The sequence below is a fragment of the Oncorhynchus nerka genome, linkage group LG1 (assembly GCF_034236695.1).
Source record: "Oncorhynchus nerka isolate Pitt River linkage group LG1, Oner_Uvic_2.0, whole genome shotgun sequence".
Classification (NCBI taxonomy): domain Eukaryota; kingdom Metazoa; phylum Chordata; class Actinopteri; order Salmoniformes; family Salmonidae; genus Oncorhynchus; species Oncorhynchus nerka.
In genome coordinates this window covers 56,183,477-56,205,608 of record NC_088396.1, presented here as the reverse complement: position 1 = coordinate 56,205,608, position 22,132 = coordinate 56,183,477, and the positions used below count along the sequence as shown (strand labels likewise).

General features: G+C 42.5%; 1 protein-coding gene across 1 annotated transcript in view; it reads left to right on the top strand.

Moving 5' to 3' along the window:
* The window catches only part of als2a (alsin Rho guanine nucleotide exchange factor ALS2 a), a 152,316-nt gene that overhangs the window by 110,493 nt on the left and 19,691 nt on the right, over positions 1-22,132 (top strand). The window contains 2 exon segments of the mRNA XM_065019687.1: positions 21,672-21,691; positions 21,694-21,751. Of these exon segments, the coding sequence (XP_064875759.1) occupies positions 21,672-21,691; positions 21,694-21,751 (78 nt within the window).

Genomic DNA, 22,132 nt, shown 5'->3' with positions numbered 1-22,132 from the left:
TAGAGATACTACAGGTACAGGACACTAGATGTAGAGATACTACAGGTACAGGACACTAGATGTAGAGATACTACAGGTACAGGACACTAGATGTAGAGATATACAGGTACAGGACACAGGTACAGGTACAGGACACTAGATGTAGAGATACTACAGGTACTAGAGGAGATACTACAGGTACAGTACACTAGATGTAGAGATACTACAGGTACAGGACACTAGATGTAGAGATACTACAGATACTAGACAGGTACAGGTACACTAGATGTAGAGATACTAGAGACACTAGATACTACAGGTACAGGACACTAGATGTAGAGATATACTACAGGTACAGGACACTAGATGTAGAGATACTACAGGTACAGGTACAGGACACTAGATGTAGAGATACTACAGGTACAGGACACTAGATGTAGAGATACTACAGGTACAGGACACTAGATGTAGAGATACTACAGGTACAGGACACTAGATGTAGAGATACTACAGGTACAGGACACTAGATGTAGAGATAGATGTAGAGATACTACAGGTACAGGACACTAGATGTAGAGATACTACAGGTACAGGACACTAGATGTAGAGATACTACAGGTACAGGACACTAGATGTAGAGATACTACAGGTACAGGTACAGGACACTAGATGTAGAGATACTACAGGTACAGGACACTAGATGTAGAGATACTACAGGTACAGGACACTAGATGTAGAGATACTACAGGTACAGGACACTAGATGTAGAGATACAGGTACAGGACACTAGACAGGTACAGGTACAGGACACTAGATGATACTACAGGAGACACTATGTAGAGATACAGGTACAGGTACACTAGATGTAGAGATACTACAGGTACAGGACACTAGATGTAGAGATACTACAGGTACAGGACACTAGATGTAGAGATATACACTAGATGTAGAGATACAGGTACAGGACACTAGATGTAGAGATATACAGGTACAGGTACAGGACACTAGATGTAGAGATACTACAGGTACAGGACACTAGATGTAGAGATACTACAGGTACAGGACACTAGATGTAGAGATACTACAGGTACAGGACACTAGATGTAGAGATACTACAGGTACAGGACACTAGATGTAGAGATACTACAGGTACAGGACACTAGATGTAGAGATACTACAGGTACAGGACACTAGATGTAGAGATACTACAGGTACAGGACACTAGATGTAGAGATACTACAGGTACAGGACACTAGATGTAGAGATACTACAGGTACAGACACTAGATGAGATACTACAGGTACAGGACACTAGATGTAGAGATACTACAGGTACAGGACACTAGATGTAGAGATACTACAGGTACAGGACACTAGATGTAGAGATACTACAGGTACAGGACACTAGATGTAGAGATACTACAGGTACAGGACACTAGATGTAGAGATACTACAGGTACAGGACTACAGGTACAGGACAGTACTAGATGTAGAGATACTACAGGTACAGGACACTAGATGTAGAGATATACTACAGGTACAGGACACTAGATGTAGAGATACTACAGGTACAGGACACTAGATGTAGAGATACTACAGGTACAGGACACTAGATGTAGAGATACACAGGTACAGGACATAGATAGAGATACTACAGGTACAGTACACTAGATGTAGAGATACTACAGGTACAGGACACTAGATGTAGAGATACTACAGGTACAGGACACTAGATGTAGAGATACTACAGGTACAGGACACTAGATGTAGAGATACTACAGGTACAGGTACAGGACACTAGATGTAGAGATACTACAGGTACAGGACACTAGATGTAGAGATACTACAGGTACAGGTACAGGACACTAGATGTAGAGATACTACAGGTACAGGACACTAGATGTAGAGATACTACAGGTACAGGACACTAGATGTAGAGATACTACAGGTACAGGACACTAGATGTAGAGATACTACAGGTACAGTACACTAGATGTAGAGATACTACAGGTACAGGTACAGGACACTAGATGTAGAGATACTACAGGTACAGGACACTAGATGTAGAGATACTACAGGTACAGGACACTAGATGTAGAGATACTACAGGTACAGGACACTAGATGTAGAGATACTACAGGTACAGGACACTAGATGTAGAGATACTACAGGTACAGTACACTAGATGTAGAGATACTACAGGTACAGGACACTAGATGTAGAGATACTACAGGTACAGGACACTAGATGTAGAGATACTACAGGTACAGGACACTAGATGTAGAGATACTACAGGTACAGTACACTAGATGTAGAGATACTACAGGTACAGGTACAGGACACTAGATGTAGAGATACTACAGGTACAGGACACTAGATGTAGAGATACTACAGGTACAGGTACAGTACACTAGATGTAGAGATACTACAGGTACAGGACACTAGATGTAGAGATACTACAGGTACAGGACACTAGATGGAGATACAGGTACAGTACACTAGATGTAGAGATACTACAGGTACAGGACACTAGATGTAGAGATACTACAGGTACAGGACACTAGATGTAGAGATACTACAGGTACAGGTACAGGACACTAGATGTAGAGATACTACAGGTACAGTACACTAGATGTAGAGATACTACAGGTACAGGTACAGTACACTAGATGTGCAGAGATACACTAGATACACTAGATGTAGAGATACTACAGGTACAGGACACAGAGATACTACAGGTACAGGACACTAGATGTAGAGATACTACAGGTACAGGACACTAGATGACACTAGAGAGATACTACAGGTACAGGACACTAGATGTAGAGATACTACAGGTACAGGACACTAGATGTAGAGATACTACAGGTACAGGACACAGAGTACAGGTACAGGACACTAGATGTAGAGATACTACAGGTACAGGACACTAGATGTAGAGATACTACAGGTACAGGACACTAGATGTAGAGATACTACAGGTACAGGACACTAGATGTAGAGATACTACAGGTACAGGACACTAGATGTAGAGATACTACAGGTACAGGACACTAGATGTAGAGATACTACAGGATGACACTAGAGAGATACTACAGGTACAGGACACTAGATGTAGAGATACTACAGGTACAGGACACTAGATGTAGAGATACTACAGGTACAGGACACTAGATGTAGAGATACTACAGGTACAGGACACTAGATGTAGAGATACTACAGGTACAGGACACTAGATGTAGAGATACTACAGGTACAGGACACTAGATGTAGAGATACTACAGGTACAGGTACAGGACACTAGAGGTACAGGACACTAGATGTAGAGATACAGGACACTAGATGTAGAGATACTACAGGTACAGGACACTAGATGTAGAGATACTACAGGTACAGGACACTAGATGTAGAGATACTACAGGTACAGGACACTAGATGTAGAGATACTACAGGTACAGGACACTAGATGTAGAGATACAGGACACTAGACAGGTACAGGTACAGGTACACTAGATGTAGAGATACTACAGGTACAGGACACAGGAGGTACAGGACACTAGATGTAGAGATATACAGGATACAGGTACAGGACACTAGATGTAGAGATACTACAGGTACAGGACACTAGAGAGTACAGGTACAGGACACTAGATGTAGAGATACTACAGGTACAGGACACTAGATGTAGAGATACTACAGGTACAGGACACTAGATGTAGAGATACTACAGGTACAGGACACTAGATGTAGAGATACTACAGGTACAGGACACTAGATGTAGAGATACTACAGGTACACTAGATGTAGGTACAGGACACTAGATGTAGAGATACTACAGGTACAGGACACTAGATGTAGACAGGTACAGGACACTAGATGTAGAGATACTACAGGTACAGGACACTAGATGTAGAGATACTACAGGTACAGGACACTAGATGTAGAGATAGATACAGGTACAGGACACTAGATGTAGAGATACAGGTACACACTAGATGTAGAGATACTACAGGTACAGGACACTAGATGTAGAGATACTACAGGTACAGGACACTAGATGTAGAGATACTACAGGTACAGGACACTAGATGTAGAGATACTACAGGTACAGGACACTAGATGTAGAGATACTACAGGTACAGAGATACAGGTACAGGACACTAGATGTAGAGATACTACAGGTACAGGACACTAGATGTAGAGATACTACAGGTACAGGACACTAGATGTAGAGATACTACAGGTACAGTACACTAGATGTAGAGATACTACAGGTACAGGACACTAGATGTAGAGATACTACAGGTACAGGACACTAGATGTAGAGATACTACAGGTACAGGACACTAGATGTAGAGATACTACAGGTACAGGACACTAGATGTAGAGATACAGGACACTAGATGGTACAGGACACTAGATGTAGAGATACTACAGGTACAGGACACTAGATGTAGAGATACTACAGGTACAGGACACTAGATGTAGAGATACTACAGGTACAGGACACTAGATGTAGAGATACTACAGGTACAGGACACTAGATGTAGAGATACTACAGGTACAGGACACTAGATGTAGAGATACAGGTACAGGTACAGGACACTAGATGTAGAGATACTACAGGTACAGGACACTAGAGATGTAGAGAGAGATACTACAGGTACAGGACACTAGATGTAGAGATACTACAGGTACAGGACACTAGATGTAGAGATACTACAGGTACAGGACACTAGATGTAGAGATACAGGACACAGGTACAGGGACACTAGATGTAGAGATACTACAGGTACAGGACACTAGATGTAGAGATACTACAGGTACAGGACACTAGATGTAGAGATACTACAGGTACAGGACACTAGATGTAGAGATACTACAGGTACAGGACACTAGATGTAGAGATACTACAGGTACAGGACACTAGATGTAGAGATACTACAGGTACAGGACACTAGATGTAGAGATACTACAGGTACAGGACACTAGATGTAGAGATACTACAGGTACAGGACACTAGATGTAGAGATACTACAGGTACAGGACACTAGATGTAGAGATACTACAGGACACAGGTACAGGTACACTAGATGTAGAGATACTACAGGTACAGGACACTAGATGTAGAGATATACAGGTACAGGTACAGTACACTAGATGTAGAGGTACATACACTAGAGGATACTACAGGTACAGTACACTAGATGTAGAGATACTACAGGTACAGGACACAGGTACAGATACTACAGGTACAGGACACTAGATGTAGAGATACTACAGGTACAGGACACTAGATGTAGAGATACTACAGGTACAGGACACTAGATGTAGATACTACAGGTACAGGACACTAGATGTAGAGATACTACAGGTACAGGACACTAGATGTAGAGATACTACAGGTACAGGACACTAGATGTAGAGATACTACAGGTACAGGACACTAGATGATAGAGATACTAGACAGGTACAGGACACTAGATGTAGAGATACTACAGGTACAGGACACTAGATGTAGAGATACTACAGGTACAGGACACTAGATGTAGAGATACTACAGGTACAGGACACTAGATGTAGAGATACTACAGGTACAGGACACTAGATGTAGATATAGGTACAGGACACTAGATGTAGAGATACTACAGGTACAGGACACTAGATGTAGAGATACTACAGGTACAGGACACTAGATGTAGAGATACTACAGGTACAGGACACTAGATGTAGAGATACTAGATGTAGAGATACAGGTACAGGTACAGGACACTAGATGTAGAGATATACAGGTACAGGACACTAGATGTAGAGATACACAGGTACAGGACACTAGATGTAGAGATACTACAGGTACAGGACACTAGATGTAGAGATACTACAGGTACAGGACACTAGATGTAGAGATACTACATACTACACAGGTACAGGGACACTAGATGTAGAGATACAGGACACAGGATACTACAGGTACAGGACACTAGATGTAGAGATACTACAGGTACAGGACACTAGATGTAGAGATACTACAGGTACAGGACACTAGATGTAGAGATACTACAGGTACAGGACACTAGATGTAGAGATACTACAGGTACAGGACACTAGATGTAGAGATACTACAGGTACAGGACACTAGATGTAGAGATACTACAGGTACAGGACACTAGATGTAGAGATACTACAGGTACAGGACACTAGATGTAGAGATATACAGGTACAGGTACAGGTACAGGACACTAGATGTAGAGATACTACAGGTACAGGACACTAGATGTAGAGATATACAGGTACAGGACACTAGATGTAGAGATACTACAGGTACAGGACACTAGATGTAGAGATACTACAGGTACAGGACACTAGATGTACAGATACACTAGACACTAGATGTAGAGATACTACAGGTACAGGTACACTAGATGTAGAGATACTACAGGTACAGGACACTAGATGTAGAGATACTACAGGTACAGTACACTAGATGTAGAGATACTACAGGTACAGGACACTAGATGTAGAGATACTACAGGTACAGTACACTAGATGTAGAGATACTACAGGTACAGGACACTAGATAGATGTACTACAGGTACAGACATAGATACAGGTACAGGTACAGGACACTAGATGTAGAGATACTACAGGTACAGGACACTAGATGTAGAGATACTACAGGTACAGGACACTAGATGTAGAGATACTACAGGTACAGGACACTAGATGTAGAGATACAGGACACTAGATACAGGTACAGGACACTAGATGTAGAGATACTACAGGTACAGGACACTAGATGTAGAGATACTACAGGTACAGGACACTAGATGTAGAGATACTACAGGTACAGGACACTAGATGTAGAGATACTACAGGTACAGATACACTAGATGTAGAGATACTACAGGACACTAGAGGACACTAGATGTAGAGAGATACTACAGGTACAGGACACTAGATGTAGAGATACCACAGTACAGGACACTAGATGTAGAGATACTACAGGTACAGGACACTAGATGTAGAGATACTACAGGTACAGGACACTAGATGTAGAGATACTACAGGTACAGGACACTAGATGTAGAGATACTACAGGTACAGGACACTAGATGTAGAGATATACAGGTACAGGTACAGGATACTACAGACAGGACACTAGATGTAGAGATACTACAGGTACAGGACACTAGATGTAGAGATACTACTACAGGTACAGGACACTAGATGTAGAGATACTACAGGTACAGGACACTAGATGTAGAGATACTACAGGTACAGGACACTAGATGTAGAGATACTACAGGTACAGGACACTAGATGTAGAGATACTACAGGTACAGGACACTAGATGTAGAGATACTACAGGTACAGGACACTAGATGTAGAGATACTAGGTACAGGACACTAGATGTAGAGATACAGGTACAGGACACTAGATGTAGAGATACTACAGGTACAGGACACTAGATGTAGAGATACTACAGGTACAGGACACTAGATGTAGAGATACTACAGGTACAGGACACTAGATGTAGAGATACTACAGGTACAGGACACTAGATGTAGAGATACTACAGGTACAGGACACTAGATGTAGAGATACTACAGGTACAGGACACTAGATGTAGAGATACTACAGGTACAGGACACTAGATGTAGAGATACTACAGGTACAGGACACTAGATGTAGAGATACTACAGGTACAGGACACTAGATGTAGAGATACTACAGGTACAGGACACTAGATGTAGAGATACTACAGGTACAGGACACAGGATACACAGGACAGGACACTAGATGTAGAGATATACAGGTACAGGACACTAGATGTAGAGATACTACAGGTACAGGACACTAGATGTAGAGATACTACAGGTACAGGACACTAGATGTAGAGATATACAGGTACAGGACACTAGATGTAGAGATACTACAGGTACAGGACACTAGATGTAGAGATACTACAGGTACAGGACACTAGATGTAGAGATACTACAGGTACAGGACACTAGATGTAGAGATACTACAGGTACAGGACACTAGATGTAGAGATACTACAGATACAGGACACTAGATGTAGAGATACTACAGGTACAGGACACTAGATGTAGAGATACTACAGGTACAGGACACTAGATGTAGAGATACTACAGGTACAGGACACTAGATGTAGAGATACTACAGGTACAGGACACTAGATGTAGAGATACTACAGTACAGGACACTAGAGTAGAGATACACTACAGGACACTAGATGTAGAGATACTACAGGTACAGGACACTAGATGTAGAGATACTACACAGGACTAGATGTAGAGATACACAGGTAGAGATACAGGTACAGGACACTAGATGTAGAGATACTACAGGTACAGGACACTAGATGTAGAGATACTACAGGTACAGGACACTAGATGTAGAGATACTACAGGTACAGGACACTAGATGTAGAGATACTACAGGTACAGGACACTAGATGTAGAGATACTACAGGTACAGGACACTAGATGTAGAGATACTACAGGTACAGGACACTAGATGTAGAGATACTACAGGTACAGGGACACTAGATGTAGAGATACTACAGGTAGACAGGATACACAGGTACAGGACAGATGTAGAGATACTACAGGTACAGGACACTAGATGTAGAGATACTACAGGTACAGGACACTAGATGTAGAGATACTACAGGTACAGGACACTAGATGTAGAGATACTACAGGTACAGGACACAGAGATACACAGGACACTAGATGTAGAGAGACAGGTACAGGATGTAGAGATACTACAGGTACAGGACACTAGATGTAGAGATACTACAGGTACAGGACACTAGATGTAGAGATACTACAGGTACAGGACACTAGATGTAGAGATACTACAGGTACAGGACACAGAGATACTACAGGTACAGGACACTAGATGTAGAGATACTACAGGTACAGGACACTAGATGTAGAGATACTACAGGTACAGGACACTAGATGTAGAGATACTACAGGTACAGGACACTAGATGTAGAGATACTACAGGTACAGGACACTAGACAGAGATACACAGGTACAGACACTAGATGTAGAGATACTACAGGTACAGGACACTAGATGTAGAGATACAGGTACAGGTACAGGACACTAGATGTAGAGATACTACAGGTACAGGACACTAGATGTAGAGATACTACAGGTACAGGACACTAGATGTAGAGATACTACAGGTACAGGACACTAGATGTAGAGATACTACAGGTACAGGACACTAGATGTAGAGATACTACAGGTACAGGACACTAGATGTAGAGATACTACAGGTACAGGACACTAGATGTAGAGATACAGGTACAGGACACAGGTAGAGATACACTAGATGACACTAGATGTAGAGATACTACAGGTACAGGACACTAGATGTAGAGATACTACAGGTACAGGACACTAGATGTAGAGATACTACAGGTACAGGACACTAGACAGAGATACTACAGGTACAGGACACTAGATGTAGAGATACTACAGGTACAGGACACTAGATGTAGAGATACTACAGGTACAGGACACACTACAGGTACAGGACACTAGATGTAGAGATACTACAGGTACAGGACACTAGATGTAGAGATACTACAGGTACAGGACACACTAGATGTAGAGATACTACAGGTACAGGACACTAGATGTAGAGATACTACAGGTACAGGACACTAGATGTAGAGATACTACAGGTACAGGACACTAGATGTAGAGATACTACAGGTACAGGACACTAGATGTAGAGATACTACAGGTACAGGACACTAGATGTAGAGATACTACAGGTACAGGATACTACACTAGACATAGATGTAGAGATACTACAGGTACAGGACACTAGATGTAGAGATATACAGGTACAGAGATACAGTACACTAGATGTAGAGATACTACAGGACACAGAGTACAGGTACAGGACACTAGATGTAGAGATACTACAGGTACAGGACACTAGATGTAGAGATACAGGACACAGGTACAGGACACAGGATACTACAGGTACAGGACACTAGATGTAGAGATACTACAGGTACAGGACACTAGATGTAGAGATACTACAGGGTACAGGACACTAGATGTAGAGATACTACAGGTACAGGACACTAGATGTAGAGATACTACAGGTACAGGACACTAGATGTAGAGATACTACAGGTACAGGACACTAGATGTAGAGGACACTAGATGTAGAGATACTACAGGTACAGGACACTAGATGTAGAGATACTACAGGTACAGGAGATACACTAGATGTAGAGATACTACAGGTACAGGACACTAGATGTAGAGATACTACAGGTACAGGACACTAGATGTAGAGATACTACAGGTACAGGACACTAGATGTAGAGATACTACAGGTACAGGACACTAGATGTAGAGATACTACAGGTACAGGACACTAGATGTAGAGATATACTACAGGTAGACAGGACACTACAGATAGTAGAGATACTACAGGTACAGGACACTAGATGTAGAGATACTACAGGTACAGGACACTAGATGTAGAGATACTACAGGTACAGGACACTAGAGGACACAGGTACAGGACACTAGATGTAGAGATACTACAGGTACAGGACACTAGATGTAGAGATACTACAGGTACAGGACACTAGATGTAGAGATACTACAGGTACAGGACACTAGATGTAGAGATACTACAGGTACAGGACACTAGATGTAGAGATACTACAGGTACAGGACACTAGATGTAGAGATACTACAGGTACAGGACACTAGATGTAGAGATACTACAGGTACAGGACACTAGATGAGATACTACAGGTACAGGACACTAGATGTAGAGATACTACAGGTACAGGACACTAGATGTAGAGATACTACAGGTACAGGACACTAGATGTAGAGATACACAGGTACAGGACACTAGATGTAGAGATACTACAGGTACAGGACACTAGATGTAGAGATACTACAGGTACAGGACACTAGATGATACAGGTACAGGACACTAGATGTAGAGATACTACAGGTACAGGACACTAGATGTAGAGATACTACAGGTACAGGACACTAGATGTAGAGATACTACAGGTACAGGACACTAGATGTAGAGATACTACAGGTACAGGACACTAGATGTAGAGATACTACAGGTACAGGACACTAGATGTAGAGATACTACAGGTACAGGACACTAGATGTAGAGATACTACAGGTACAGGACACTAGATGTAGAGATACTACAGGTACAGGACACTAGATGTAGAGATACTACAGGTACAGGACACTAGATGTAGAGGTACAGGACACTAGATGTAGAGATACTACAGGTACAGGACACACAGGTACAGGACACTAGATGTAGAGATACTACAGGTACAGGACAGATACTACAGGTACAGGACACTAGATGTAGAGATACTACAGGTACAGGACACTAGATGTAGAGATACAGGTACAGGAGGATACAGGACACTAGATGTAGATACTACAGGTACAGGACACTAGATGTAGAGGTACAGGACACAGGACACTAGATGTAGAGATACTACAGGTACAGGACACTAGATGTAGAGATACTACAGGTACAGGACACTAGATGTAGAGATACTACAGGTACAGGACACTAGATGTAGAGATACTACAGGTACAGGACACTAGATGTAGAGATACTACAGGTACAGGACACTAGATGTAGAGATATACAGGTACAGGACACTAGATGTAGAGATATACACTACAGGTACAGTACAGGACACTAGATGTAGAGATACTACAGGTACAGGACACTAGATGTAGAGATACTACAGGTACAGGACACTAGATGTAGAGATAGAGACACTAGACAGAGATACTACAGGTACAGGACACTAGATGTAGAGATACTACAGGTACAGGACACTAGATGTAGAGATACTACAGGTACAGGACACTAGATGTAGAGATACTACAGGTACAGGACACTAGATGTAGAGATACTACAGGTACAGGACACTAGATGTAGAGATACTACAGGTACAGGACACTAGATGTAGAGATACTACAGATACTACAGGTACAGGACACTAGATGTAGAGATACTACAGGTACAGGACACTAGATGTAGAGAGATACAGGTACAGGTACAGGACACTAGATGTAGAGATACTACAGGTACAGGACACTAGATGTAGGTACAGGACAGGACACTAGATGTAGAGATACTACAGGTACAGGACACTAGATGTAGAGATACTAGACAGGTACAGGACACTAGATGTAGAGATACTACAGGTACAGGACACTAGATGTAGAGATACTACAGGTACAGGACACTAGATGTAGAGATACTACAGGTACAGGACACTAGATGTAGAGATACTACAGGTACAGGACACTAGATGTAGAGATACTACAGGTACAGGACACTAGATGTAGAGATACTACAGGTACAGGACACTAGATGTAGAGATACAGGTACAGGACACTAGAGGTACTACAGGTACAGGACACTAGATGTAGAGATACTACAGGTACAGGACACTAGATGTAGAGATACTACAGGTACAGGACACTAGATGTAGAGATACTACAGGTACAGGACACTAGATGTAGAGATACTACAGGTACAGGACACTAGATGTAGAGATACTACAGGTACAGGACACTAGATGTAGAGAGGTACAGGTACAGGACACTAGATGTAGAGATACTACAGGTACAGGACACTAGATGTAGAGATACTACAGGTACAGGACACTAGATGTAGAGATACTACAGGTACAGGACACTAGATGTAGAGATACTACAGGTACAGGACACTAGATGTAGAGATACTACAGGTACAGGTACAGTACACTAGATGTAGAGATACTACAGGTACAGGACACTAGATGTAGAGATACTACAGGTACAGGACACTAGATGTAGAGATACTACAGGTACAGGACACTAGATGTAGAGATACTACAGGTACAGGACACTAGATGTAGAGATACTACAGGTACATACTACAGGTACAGGACACTAGATGTAGAGATACAGGTATACAGGACACTAGATGTAGAGATACTACAGGTACACTAGATGTAGAGATACTACAGGTACAGGACACTAGATGTAGAGATACTACAGGTACAGGACACTAGACAGAGATACTACAGGTACAGTACACTAGATGACACTAGAGATACTACAGGTACAGGACACTAGATGTAGAGATACTACAGGTACAGGACACTAGATGTAGAGATACTACAGGTACAGGACACTAGATGTAGAGATACTACAGGTACAGGACACTAGATGTAGAGATACTACAGGTACAGGACACTAGATGTAGAGATACTACAGGTACAGGACACAGACACTAGGTACAGGACACTAGATGTAGAGATACTACAGGTACAGGACACTAGATGTAGAGATACTACAGGTACAGGACACTAGATGTAGAGATACTACAGGTACAGGACACTAGATGTAGATACTACAGGTACTAGAGGAGATACAGGTACAGGACACTAGATGTAGAGATACTACAGGTACAGGACACTAGATGTAGAGATACTACAGGTACAGGACACTAGATACAGGATGATGTACTACAGGTACAGGACACTAGATGTAGAGTACAGGTACAGGACACTAGATGTAGAGATACTACAGGTACAGGACACTAGAGATACTACAGGTACAGGACACTAGATGTAGAGATACTACAGGACACTAGATGTAGAGATACTACAGGTACAGGACACTAGATGTAGAGATACTACAGGTACAGGACACTAGATGTAGAGATACTACAGGTACAGGACACTAGATGTAGAGATACTACAGGTACAGGACACTAGATGTAGAGATACTAGAGGTACAGGACACTAGATGTAGAGATACTACAGGTACAGGACACTAGATGTAGAGATACTACAGGTACAGGACACTAGATGTAGAGATACTACAGGTACAGGACACTAGATGTAGAGATACTACAGGTACAGGACACTAGATGTAGAGATACTACAGGTACAGGACACTAGATGTAGAGATACTACAGGTACAGGACACTAGATGTAGAGATACTACAGGTACAGGACACTAGATGTAGAGATACTACAGGTACAGGACACTAGATGTAGAGATACTACAGGTACAGGACACTAGATGTAGAGATACTACAGGTACAGGACACTAGATGTAGAGATACTACAGGTACAGGACACTAGATGATACTACAGTACAGGACACTAGACTAGAGATACTACAGGTACAGGACACTAGATGTAGAGATACTACAGGTACAGGACACTAGATGTAGAGATACTACAGGTACAGGACACTAGATGTAGAGATACTACAGGTACAGGACACTAGATGTAGAGATACTACAGGTACAGGACACTAGATGTAGAGATACTACAGGTACAGGACACTAGATGTAGAGATACTACAGGTACAGGACACAGAGATACACAGGACACTAGATGTAGAGATACTACAGGTACAGGACACTAGATGTAGAGATACTACAGGTACAGGACACTAGATGTAGAGATACTACAGGTACAGGTACAGGACACTAGATGTAGAGATACTACAGGTACAGGTACAGTACACTAGATGTAGAGATACTACAGGTACAGTACACTAGATGTAGAGATACTACAGGTACAGTACACTAGATGTAGAGATACTACAGGTACAGTACACTAGATGTAGAGATACTACAGGTACAGTAGAGATACACTAGATAGATAGAGATACTACAGGTACAGGACACTAGATGTAGAGATACTACAGGTACAGGACACTAGATGTAGAGATACTACAGGTACAGGACACTAGATGTAGAGATACTACAGGTACAGGACACTAGATGTAGAGATACTACAGGTACAGGACACTAGATGTAGAGATACTACAGGTACAGGACACTAGATGTAGAGATACTACAGGTACAGGACACTAGATGTAGAGATACTACAGGTACAGGACACTAGATGTAGAGATACTACAGGTACAGGACACTAGATGTAGAGATACTACAGGTACAGGTACAGGACACTAGATGTAGAGATACTACAGGTACAGGTACAGGACACTAGATGTAGAGTAGGTACACTAGATGTAGAGATACTACAGGTACACTAGATGTAGAGATACTACAGGTACAGGTACAGTACACTAGATGTAGAGATACTACAGGTACAGGACACTAGATGTAGAGATACTACAGGTACAGGACACTAGATGTAGAGATACTACAGGTACAGGACACTAGATGTAGAGATACTAGGTACAGGACACTAGAGATACTACAGGTACAGGACACTAGATGTAGAGATACTACAGGTACAGGACACTAGATGTAGAGAGATACTACAGGTACAGGACACTAGATGTAGAGATACTACAGGTACAGGACACTAGATGTAGAGATACTACAGGTACAGGACACTAGATGTAGAGATACTACAGGTACAGGACACTAGATGACACTAGAGAGATACTACAGGTACAGGACACTAGATGTAGAGATACTACAGGTACAGGACACTAGATGGAGATACTACAGGTACAGGACTAGACTAGATGTAGAGATACTACAGGTACAGGACACTAGATGTAGATACAGGACACTAGAGATACTACAGGTACAGGACACTAGATGTAGAGATACTACAGGTACAGGACACTAGATGTAGAGATACTACAGGTACAGGACACTAGATGTAGAGATACTACAGGTACAGGACACTAGATGTAGAGATACTACAGGTACAGGACACTAGATGTAGAGATACTACAGGTACAGGACACTAGATGTAGAGATATACAGGTACAGAGATACTACAGGACACAGGTACAGGACACTAGATGTACTACAGGTACAGGACACTAGATGTAGAGATACTACAGGTACAGGACACTAGATGTAGAGATACTACAGGTACAGGACAGAGATAGAGGTACAGAGATAGATGTAGAGAGGTACAGGTACAGGACACTAGATGTAGAGATACTACAGGTACAGGACACTAGATGTAGAGATACTACAGGTACAGGACACTAGATGTAGAGATACTACAGGTACAGGACACTAGATGTAGAGATACTACAGGTACAGGACACTAGATGTAGAGATACTACAGGTACAGGACACTAGATGTAGAGATACTACAGGTACAGGACACTAGATGTAGAGATACTACAGGTACAGGACACTAGATGTAGAGATACTACATACAGGACACAGAGATACTACAGGACACTAGATGTAGAGATACTACAGGTACATGTACACTAGATGAGAGATACTACAGGTACAGGACACTAGATGTAGAGATACTACAGGTACAGGACACTAGATGTAGAGAATACTACAGGTACAGGACACAGGTACAGGACACTAGATGTAGAGATACTACAGGTACAGGACACTAGATGTAGAGATACTACAGGTACAGGACACTAGATGTAGAGATACTACAGGTACAGGACACTAGATGTAGAGATACTACAGGGTACAGGACACTAGATGTAGAGATACTACAGGTACAGGACACTAGATGATAGAGATACTACAGGTACAGGACACTAGATGTAGAGATACTACAGGTACAGGACACTAGATGTAGAGATACTACAGGTACAGGACACTAGATGTAGAGATACTACAGGTACAGGACACTAGATGTACAGGTACAGAGATACTACAGGTACAGGACACTAGATGTAGAGATACTACAGGTACAGATACTACAGGTACAGGACACTAGATGTAGAGATACTACAGGTACAGGACACTAGATGTAGAGAGATACTACAGGTACAGGACACTAGATGTAGAGATACTACAGGTACAGGACACTAGATGTAGAGATACTACAGGTACAGGACACTAGATGTAGAGATACTACAGGTACAGGACACTAGATGTAGAGATACTACAGGTACAGGACACTAGATGTAGAGATACTACAGGTACAGGACACTAGATGTAGAGATACTACAGGTACAGGACACTAGATGTAGAGATAGATGTACAGGTACAGGACACTAGAGATACTACAGGTACAGGACACTAGATGTAGAGATACTACAGGTACAGGACACTAGATGTAGAGATACTACAGGTACAGGACACTAGATGTAGAGATACTACAGGTACAGGACACTAGATGTAGAGATACTACAGGTACAGGACACTAGATGTAGAGATACTACAGGTACAGGACACTAGATGTAGAGATACTACAGGTACAGGACACTAGATGTAGAGATACTACAGGTACAGGACACTAGATACAGGACACTAGAGAGATACAGGACACTAGATGTAGAGATACTACAGGTACAGGACACTAGATGTAGAGATACAGGTACAGGACACTAGATGTAGAGATACTACAGGTACAGGACACTAGATGTAGAGATACTACAGGTACAGGACACTAGATGTAGAGATACTACAGGTACAGGACACAGGATACACTAGATGATAGAGATACTACAGGTACAGGACACAGGTACACTAGATGTAGAGATACTACAGGTACAGGACACTAGATGTAGAGATACTACAGGTACAGACACTAGATGTAGAGATACTACAGGTACAGGACACTAGATGTAGAGATACTACAGGTACAGGACACTAGATGTAGAGATACTACAGGTACAGGACACTAGACAGGATACTACAGGTACAGGTACAGGACACTAGATGTAGAGATACTACAGGTACAGTACACTAGATCCAGAGATACTACAGGTACAGGGACACTAGATGTAGAGATACTACAGGTACAGGACACTAGATGTAGAGATACTACAGGTACAGGACACTAGATGTAGAGATACTACAGGTACAGGACACTAGATGTAGAGATACTACAGGTACAGGACACTAGATGTAGAGATACACAGGTACAGTACATGTAGAGATACTACAGGTACAGGACACTAGATGTAGAGATACTACAGGTACAGGACACTAGATGTAGAGATACTACAGGTACAGGACACAGGTACAGGTACAGGACACTAGATGTAGAGATACTACAGGTACAGGACACTAGATGTAGAGATACTACAGGTACAGGACACTAGATGTAGAGATACTACAGGTACAGGACACTAGAGAGGTACAGGACACTAGAGAGATACTACAGGTACAGGACACTAGATGTAGAGATACTACAGGTACAGGACACTAGATGTAGAGATACTACAGGTACAGTACACTAGATGTAGAGATACTACAGGTACAGTACACTAGATGTAGAGATACTACAGGTACAGGACACTAGATGTAGAGATACTACAGGTACAGGACACTAGATGTAGAGATACTACAGGTACAGTACACAGATACTACAGGTACAGGACACTAGATGTAGAGATACTACAGGTACAGGACACTAGACACTAGTACATGTAGAGATACTACAGGTACAGGACACTAGATGTAGAGATACTACAGGTACAGGACACTAGATGTAGAGATACTACAGGTACAGGACACTAGATGTAGAGATACTACAGGTACAGGACACTAGATGTAGAGATACTACAGGTACAGGACACTAGATGTAGAGATACTACAGGTACAGGACACTAGATGTAGAGATACTACAGGTACAGGACACTAGATGTAGAGATACTACAGGTACAGGACACTAGATGTAGAGATACTACAGGTACAGGACACTAGATGTAGAGATACTACAGGTACAGGACACTAGATGTAGAGATACTACAGGTACAGGACACTAGATGTAGAGATACTACAGGTACAGTACACTAGATGTAGAGATACTACAGGTACAGGACACTAGATGTAGAGATACTACAGGTACAGGACACTAGATGTAGAGATACTACAGGTACAGGACACTAGATGTAGAGATACTACAGGTACAGGACACTAGATGTAGAGATACTACAGGTACAGGACACTAGATGAGATACTACAGGATACTACAGGTACAGTACAGGACACTAGATGTAGAGATACTACAGGTACAGGACACTAGATGTAGAGATACTACAGGTACAGGACACTAGATGTAGAGATACTACAGGTACAGGACACTAGATGTAGAGATACTACAGGTACAGGACACTAGATGTAGAGATACTACAGGTACAGGACACTAGATGTAGAGATACTACAGGTACAGGACACTAGGTATACTACAGGTACAGGACACTAGATGTAGAGATACTACAGGTACAGGTACACTAGATGTAGAGATACTACAGGTACAGGACACTAGATGTAGAGTACAGGTACAGACACTAGATGTAGAGATACTACAGGTACAGTACACTAGATGTAGAGATGTACAGGTACAGGACACTAGATGTAGAGATACTACAGGTACAGTACACTAGATGTAGAGATACTACAGGTACAGGACACTAGATGTAGAGATACTACAGGTACAGGACACTAGATGTAGAGATACTACAGGTACAGGACACTAGATGTAGAGATACTACAGGTACAGGACACTAGATGTAGAGATACTACAGGTACAGGACACTAGATGTAGAGATACTACAGGTACAGATGTACACTACAGGTACAGGACACTAGATGTAGATGTAGAGATACTACAGGTACAGGACACTAGATGTAGAGATACTACAGGTACAGGACACTAGATGTAGAGATACTACAGGTACAGGACACTAGATGTAGAGATACTACAGGTACAGGACACTAGATACAGAGATACTACAGGTACAGTACACTAGATGTAGAGATACTACAGGTACAGGACACTAGATGTAGAGATACTACAGGTACAGGACACTAGATGTAGAGATACTACAGGTACAGGACACTAGATGTAGAGATATACAGGGTACAGGTACAGGTACAGGACACTAGATGTAGAGATACTACAGGTACAGGACACAGGTACAGGTACACTAGATGTAGAGATACTACAGGTACAGGACACTAGATGTAGATGTAGAGATACTACAGGATGTAGAGACTACAGGTACAGGACACTAGATGTAGAGATACTACAGGTACAGGACACTAGATGATACTAGAGGTACAGGTACAGTACACTAGATGTAGAGATACTACAGGTACAGTACACTAGATGTAGAGATACTACAGGTACAGGACACTAGATGTAGAGATACTACAGGTACAGGACACTAGATGTAGAGATACTACTACAGGTACAGGACACTAGATGTAGAGATACTACAGGTACAGGTACACTAGATGTCCAGATACTACAGGTACAGTACACTAGATGTAGAGATACTACAGGTACAGGACACTAGATGTAGAGATATACTACAGGTACAGGACACTAGATGTAGAGATACTACAGGTACAGGACACTAGATGTAGAGATACTACAGGTACAGGACACTAGATGTAGGTCCAGATACACTAGACAGAGATACTACAGGTACAGGACACTAGATGTAGAGATACTACAGGTACAGGTACAGGACACTAGATGTAGAGATACTACAGGTACAGGACACTAGATGTAGAGATACAGGTTACAGGTCACAGTACACTAGATGTAGAGATACTACAGGTACAGTCTCCTCACACTAGATGTAGAGATACTACAGGTACAGGACACTAGATGTAGAGATACTACAGGTACAGGACACTAGATGTAGAGATACTACAGGTACAGGGACACTAGATGTCCAGGATGTCTCCCCTCCACTGGTACAGGTCTCCCCTCATCCTCTCTCTGATGTCCAAAGATTCCCTCACACCTGTTGTCTAATTACAGGGATATGTTCCACAACACCTGAGTGACATGTTCTCCCCTCATCCTCTCTGTTGTCCAGGTTTCTGTCTCACCTCATCCTCTCTGTTGTCCAGGTTTCTGTCTCACCTCATCCTCTCTGTGTTGTCCAGGTTTCTGTCTCCCCTCATCCTCTCTCTGTTGTCCAGGTTTCTGTCTCCCCTCATCCTCTCTCTGTTGTCCAGATTTCTGTCTCCCCTCATCCTCTCTCTGTTGTCCAAATTTCTGTCTCCCCTCATCCTCTCTCTGTTGTCCAGGTTTCTGTCTCCCCTAATCCTCTCTCTGTTGTTCAGGTTGTTTCTGTCTCCCCTCATCCTCTCTGTTGTCCAGGTTTCTGTCTCACCTGATCCTCTCTGTTGTCCAGGTTTCTGTCTCCCCTCATCCTCTCTGTTGTCCAGGTTTCTGTCTCACCTCATCCTCTCTGTTGTCCAGATTTCTGTCTCCCCTCATCCTCTCTCTGTTGTCCAAATTTCTGTCTCCCCTCATCCTCTCTCTGTTGTTCAGGTTTCTGTCTCCCCTCATCCTCTCTCTGTTGTTCAGGTTTCTGTCTCCCCTCATCCTCTCTCTGTTGTCCAGGTTTCTGTCTCCCCTCATCCTCTCTCTGTTGTCCAGGTTTCTGTCTCACCTCATCCTCTCGGTGTTGTCCAGGTTTCTGTCTCCCCTCATCCTCTCTCTGTTGTCCAGGTTTCTGTCTCCCTCATCCTGTCTCTGTTGTCCAGGTTTCTGTCTCACCTCATCCTCTCGGTGTTGTCCAGGTTTCTGTCTCCCTCATCCTCTCTGTGTTGTCCAGGTTTCTGTCTCCCTCATCCTCTCTGTGTTGTCCAGGTTTCAGGTTTCTGTCTCACCTCATCCTCTCGGTGTTGTCCAGGTTTCTGTCTCACCTCATCCTCTCTGTGTTGTCCAGGTTTCTGTTCCCTGACCTCCCTGTGAGGGAGGTTTTATTCACCCTGACCCCAAAGGATCCTCAGAAACAGACCAGCAAGGGTGAGTCTACACTTTATACTTTATACAGGTTGATACGCCCTCTACAGTCCCAGTCATGGTACTGCAATCTGCAAATATGATAGACGTTTATATTACTGTATATAGTGCATGGCTTTGTTAGTGTTTATTGTCACACAGTTGAATAATATTTTGGACCATCAAAGTTCCATCAAACACCATGTGACTGGCTAGAATAGGAGTCTGTCTTGGTCAGATCAGTCCTGTCTTGGTCAGATCCAGGTTTCTGTCTTGGTCAGATCAGTCTGTCTTGGTCAGATCAGTCTGCCTTGGTCAGATCAGTCTGCCTTGGTCAGATGAGTCTGCCTTGGTCAGATGAGTCTGCCTCCTGGTCAGATGATCCTCTCTCTGTTCAGGTCTGCC